Below are 6,615 nucleotides of genomic sequence, written 5' to 3' on the forward strand. Positions count from 1 at the left end.
AGGATAGAGACAGTGAAACTAACGCCGAGTGTCACGCCATGAGATCCCGGACTAAAACTGACAGCTTCACCTCCAAGAATTCCCAGGGCAGAGCAGTGCTGGATGAGGTTGGATCAATGGACGGATTTACAGCTAAGAGTATCGTCACTGAAGAGCGGTGCATTCCAACATTCTACTGAAGAAAAATATATATATATATATATATATCAACACCACCAGGAGCTCACAGCTCCACTCACTCCGATCAAACAGTCTTTTCAGCACCTAAGGGAAGCTCCCTGTCTCCGTCCTGTGAGGTAGCTGTCTTTGCGATCATTCTATTCTTCTAGATTTCCAGTACATTCCCTCCCCTTCCCTCTCCTGTGTCCACTTGGATGTTTAAAACAGGCAGTGTTTTAAATCAGTCCAGTGATGCACACTGCCAAACATCTGCGCAGATATTTAACAACAGAAGTAAGAAAAAAACACACACACACACACACAACGCAAAGCCACCTGGGACCAAGATCTGCATTAGGTATTACACATGCAATAACAATTGATCAAATTAAAGCATGATATATTTCTGTGTTTGCGTTTGTCATTATAACTCAGCAATACACACTAGACTCTCAGGGCGACATATTTTAAGATAAAAGCAAAAACAAACTATAAAACACTTACAAACACACAATAACCAAGAGTATACACACACATACACACACGCACACACACACACCTTTACTAGAGTCCTGGTGGGCCATGCCCTGGACACTCTGCGGCTATGGCAGGGTTGTTCAGGTTCAGCAGGTCCGCTGGCTTCAGCAGCACTTTTACAAATATACCCACAATTCCTCTCCAGAACAGAGCGGAGTCCCTCGAACAGAACCACGCTCGTGGTGCAGCCCATGGCTCCCAGGATGCATCACTCCACGGCTCATGAGAGGCAGCGCGCGACCCCGTCACCCAGAGTTACCCCTGAGCCGAATACATTCACGGTGAAACCCGGTCTCACGGTAAAAAACTGTCTCATGCCTCGGTTTCAGCTGCCAGAGAGAGCAAAGGGGCGAGGCAACTGCTACAGCTACAGCCAGCCACCTAAGCATGTAGAGCTCAGCAGAGCTGTGTGTGTGTGTGTGTATGTGTGTGTGTGTATGTGTGTGCGTGCGTGTGTGTGTGTGTGCGTGTGTGTGTGTGTGTGCGTCAGTAAGAGTGCTGAGGCGGTGCTGTTTTGACTGCAGGAGCCAGAGGAGATGAAGGATGCTCTGAGCTTGACTGCAGCCTCAGCCAATGACAAAGCTCGAAACAGCATCCCCGAGTCAGTCTACTGATACTGATACCCTCCATCTCTCTCTCTCTCTCTCTCTCTCTCACTCTCTATCTCTCTTCTTCTCCCTCTCTCTTCCTCAGTTACTCACTCCTTTCTTTCACCAACCCTTCCACTCTATTCATCTTTTCTATTCTTGGGTATTTGTTCAACGCATCAAAGTTTTATTTTCACTCGGAACCTCACGACTCCCAAACATTTTAATAAAAAATGATTATGACTCCTTGAACGCTGCTTTATCTCAAAGGCTCTTTTAAAACAAACGAAGAACAAATGACGTTTTTTTATCGCTCCAAAACTGAAAAAGAAAATAGCGCCGCTTTTCAAGCCCAAAAATCAAATCTGTTTCTTGTTAGAAATTGGGAGAAAAGTGAGAGCTCCTGTGGGCTGCACCAGATGGACTGCCATGACCCTTCGATCACAGTGGTCTCTTATTTACATAATACAGCAGGACTTCACTCTCCATGGCATCAAATCTTTCATGCCCGGCCAATAAGCAGCAAGGATTTCTCAAAGAAATATTAGGCTGCTGCTCCAATCAAGAGAGGCTGGTATCTTTAGTGCATGCGCGCGCGCACACACACACATACACACATTCACACTCAAACACACACACACACACACACACTCACACAATCACAAATTTATAGCAGCCACATCACATCACATGCCTACAATGATTCAGCCAGAATGAACTCAATGAATATGATAACTGAGACAGGGCAAAAACCTCTCTTTATATTTTTGGCTGTAGACCAGCGTGCAGTCATTCCTGTAGGGACATATCTAATGACACTGGGCAGAAAGTGGAGCAAACAGCTGATTTACTCCACTGACCTTAAACAATGACCCCTAAATCTATAGGACAGAGTGGAGTCCATCCCAATGACCTCATTATAAGGGAAGAGGAGGAGAGGGGTTAACACAGGACGCAGGACACTGACTGTCTCTATTTATTTCTCTTATTCCCCCTGTTTGTATCTGACCTGTTTCCTGCAGCTGGGTGCAGCACGCTCACATAAACACACACACACACACACACACAAACATCACCCAGTGACCAGACCTGAATGTCCCCTCAAGTCACTGGGTACATGTATGCTTACAAAACGATCCTGTTTAAGATCCTCTTCTCAATAAAAAAATAGTTTTGTAATTTTGCTTAAGCTGTTTAAGCCACTTTCACTCTTTCCTCTTCCTGAAATATTATTCAGTTCTGTTTAAAGTGTGTCATTCAAAAAAAAATCTTTTCTTTAGACGGTTGGTTCTTGAATAGAGATTGCTCTTTAAGCATACAGACTTTAATCAGGCTTCAGCCGTATTTTCTCATTAACATACCAAAGGCATAGTTTGCATTTTTGTTCAGAGGTGTTTCAGTGGGGGTAATGTGAGACACAGCCAATCAGCTTTGAGTCAGGGTGGGGTCAGTCCACTCAAAGCCGAGCCACAGGCATCAAATCACTGGTCAATCAGTCAGAGAAAATGATTACACCAATCAGAGCTGCCGGAGAGATGTTCTCTCATTTGCTACTGAGACATATGGGTTAAACTAAATCCAAAATGTACCCTTTTGAAAAATCATTTTAGCTTTTCTAAAATACGTAATCAGTAAAGCTATGCAAACAATTGCCCAGAGGTGTTTGTGAAACGGCTCTGATGCTCTCACACACAGTATTCAGTTTTTGGGCTTTAGTTTAGCACAAGCAACCTTCTGATGTGCTAACATTGTCTGTGTGTGTGTGTGTGTGGATGTGCACTTGCAATTGTTCATCTGTTTATCTGATTGTATGTCCATGCCTGGCTGTGTATGTGGGTTTGTATGCATTGCATTGCTGTATCAGAGGTTCAGGTAAAGTGTTAAAGCAAGAGCAAACCCCCTCCCCCACCCTGTCACAGCTCCTGTGCATCCCTGAACACAGTGTTAATATTTCAGCAGGACTTGACACACTCACCTACATTTGAGCTTGTGATGCGCTGTGCACAAAAACAGCTGAGCCCGGATAATGGAGGGAAAAAAGTGCAGACAGAGAGAGAGAGAGAGAGGGAGGGAGGGAGTGTGTGTGTGTGTGTGTGCGCGCGTGTGTGTGTGTGTGTGTATGTGTGTGTGTGCAGGAGAGAGAGAGAGAGAGAGAGAGTGAATGAGGGAGAATGGGGAAGAGGAAGGGTTTTGACTTGACTCGTTCTCTTAGTTCTAATTCCTCTCTGACTCGTCCTTGACTCTTAGGCTGAACTGTGATGAGGGCAGATCGGCTGGTCTTTACCGTGAGAGATTTTGGATTGAGGCAAATCAATCTCCTGTCACAAGACAGTGTGAGGAGCAGACACAATGGCAACCACAACACTTTGTCTCACGGACAGAGAACTTTCCTACAGCACATAACGTGTCTCAGCTACATCCTGTTCATTACCATGTCACCACGCTACGGACAACCGTGTCCAGAAATGGATAGGACATCCTGAAGGAACTGCGAAAACATGAGCTTTTTTTCCCCCCAATCAAACGCAACCACTCAGATAACTATGACTTGCTTAAACATGGTTATAGAGAGCGGACCCTCTATATGTCCTGTCTGAAGTTAAACAAGCTCAGGGGAGTGTTAGCATTTTCAAAGCAAAGCCAGACTTATGGAACCGCAAAGGAACAAAAAGATAAGTGTGTGAGTGGTCTAAAGTGCACACACACACACACACACACACACACACACACACACACTACATGTTCAAACATTATTCTTTGTCTCATAAACCCTTTTAGGCTGCACTAACTCGACGACATATTTCCCAAGACAAACAAATGACAGTTTTGTTGGATAAAAGAACAAGCTTAGCCAGGTCAACAAGCGCTGATTCACCACACTTAACAGCAGTTTAGAGAGGAAGAGAGGAGATAAAAAAAAACAAAGCATTTCTTTTGCCCGGAGGAAACGAATTTCTTCACGCATTCATGCCTATACACGTCTCTGACAGCCCTCCAGGTGGATTAATGAAGACCACAGCAAAGGGGTGTGTGTGTGCGTGTGTGTGTGTGTGTGTGTGTGTGTGAGAGACATATCTTCAACACACATTCCAGTGAAGATGCTAAGACTCCATCATCTTTGACAGGTTTTGGGTTTGAGGGATTGTTCAAAAAGACTGCTCATTAAACCGAATTAGCTGACAGTTGGGCTAAAGTATAGAAGATACAGTAATGACAAGCTCTTGTTTCTTTGGGAGAATTAGCAAGTCTGTCCCTCACCCCTGTACAAAGGCCTCCCGTGAGCAGAATTCGTGCCCCTATCCCCTACTGAGTTGAAAGTTATCTGCATTCATTCTCTATCGAGCTGGACAATGGTGGGGAGGGAGACTTGGGGGGGGGGTGTCCCTCTGGAGCTACTACTCCAAGCTCCCACATTCACCAACCAATCACAGCCTTTGAAGTGAAACCGAAAACTTCTGCTACAAAACGCAGTGTGACCTTGTGCTGTGTTACCTTGCTGTCGGCCTCTCTGTGATTATTAATGACCTCTGGGAAAAGGATGCTGCAGAGGAGGGCAGGTCCCCTGTCTCTGAGGGGGGGGTTGGATTGGAAGACCAGTACCAAACACTGAGGCCAACGCAAACGTATAATAAATGTCTGGTACCTAATACAGGTTGGTACCAGACAAGATGGGCCACATCTGTGCTGGTGTACTCTGTGCTGGTGTACTCTGTGCTGGTGTACTCTGTGCTGATGTACTCTGTGCTGGTGTACTCTGTGCTGGTGTACTCTGTGCTGGTGTACTCTGTGCTGATGTCCTCTGAGCTGATGTACTCTGTGCTGGTGTACTCTGTGCTGGTGTACTCTGTGCTGGTGTACTCTGCGCTGGTGTACTCTGTGCTGATGTACTCTGTGCTGATGTACTCTGTGCTGATGTACTCTGAAACTTGTCAGAGCGTCTTTCTGGAAGTTGCTAGACTCTTTCAGAGTTGGCTCTCTTGACGAAAGATGACTGTTTGTTTGAGCAATGCCTCTAAACCACTGACCATGTTTTTCTAAACCATATTCTGTGTGGCTATAAATACACCCAGGACTGATGATGCAGCAGACGAGGAAGGGAAGGGCAAAAAAATCAGCAGTGAGTGTGTGTGTGTGTGTTGAGATCTTTGAGTGAGTCACTGGGGTGAGTGATGTTTCCTCCCTCTCTCACCTGTGTGATACCTGAAGGATTGCACACACACACACACACACACACACACACACTCACACACACACACACACACACACGCATGCACACATTCACTCACACAAGTCCACTTTCAGACTATTTAATTTTAAAACATATCTCTCTAAGTAATCAAGAAGTATTCTGTAACTAAAAGCATTCTAGAATCTTAGAACCTCAAACACGTGCATTGCAGAATGTCCTAGACCTGTGAACTGGAACCTGTCCTCACACACACCGTACAGTCTTCTTTTGTCTAGCTACACTCACGGTGTAAACTGGGTCAGTGCAAGTGAAGACTAAACAAGAAAGAAGCACCGAAAACAAAGCAAAACCGCTACAATGAATAAGGCATGATTTAGTATGTCTGATCATGTCTTCAGCCAAGTGTGAGAGTCAAACCCTGAGAGTGACTAAATCTGAAGGCTTTCTGCCGTATTGTGTGCAGCTGCTGACTCTGTGTGTGTGGGTGTGTGTGTGTACATGTGTTTCAGCTGCTTGAATGAGGCTTTGGAGAGAGATCACTCTTAGCCTGCTACTGTCAGTATGCATCTTGAATAACATGTACATGTACTTGAAACATGTATGTTACATACATTTAATTACATGATATTCAATATGAACCAGCTTCATACAAAAAGACAATTGCGTTCCATTGAAAAGACACTTTTTTTAGGCTCTTCTCTGTTTGTATCTTGTAACAATTATGAATGATGAGGTCCTCCTCCACAAATATGAACAATTTTCTTTTTCATAAACATAGTAATGATTACGGTCTGTACAGACGTCTACTGGGACCAGCGTTGGAGTGTTCTTCTTGTCAAACTTCCATATGGGACATATCAGTGAGGACGCTCAGAGAAGCTTCCAGAACTAATCTTGCTCAGCCAAAGCCCTCAGAGAGAAAATGGATGCAGAGCAAGTGTCGTTCTGCCCAACTCATGCGAGACCGCTAACATTTCAAAACAAGCAGAAACCATTTGAACAATTCAATTTTCAGATTTATTTACTCAAATCTAATAAAAGGGGAGAGTTTATAGTTTGGCATGTTAAAAGAGGTTGAGAGATATTCCAGTTGTCACAGTGGACAATGTGTAAGGATCATTTGCTATTCGTTTAAACATTTAC

At 44.5% G+C, this 6,615-nt stretch overlaps 1 protein-coding gene across 1 annotated transcript in view; it reads right to left on the reverse strand.

Moving 5' to 3' along the window:
* The window catches only part of zmp:0000001200 (dedicator of cytokinesis protein 9), a 59,666-nt gene extending 58,777 nt beyond the window's left edge, over nucleotides 1-889 (reverse strand). The window contains exon 1 of the mRNA XM_030785744.1: nucleotides 719-889. Within this exon, the coding sequence (XP_030641604.1) occupies nucleotides 719-889 (171 nt within the window). The remainder of the gene's footprint in view (nucleotides 1-718) is intronic.
* Nucleotides 890-6,615: the final 5,726 nt, after the last annotated feature.

Source organism: Chanos chanos, chromosome 10 (assembly GCF_902362185.1).
Source record: "Chanos chanos chromosome 10, fChaCha1.1, whole genome shotgun sequence".
Classification (NCBI taxonomy): domain Eukaryota; kingdom Metazoa; phylum Chordata; class Actinopteri; order Gonorynchiformes; family Chanidae; genus Chanos; species Chanos chanos.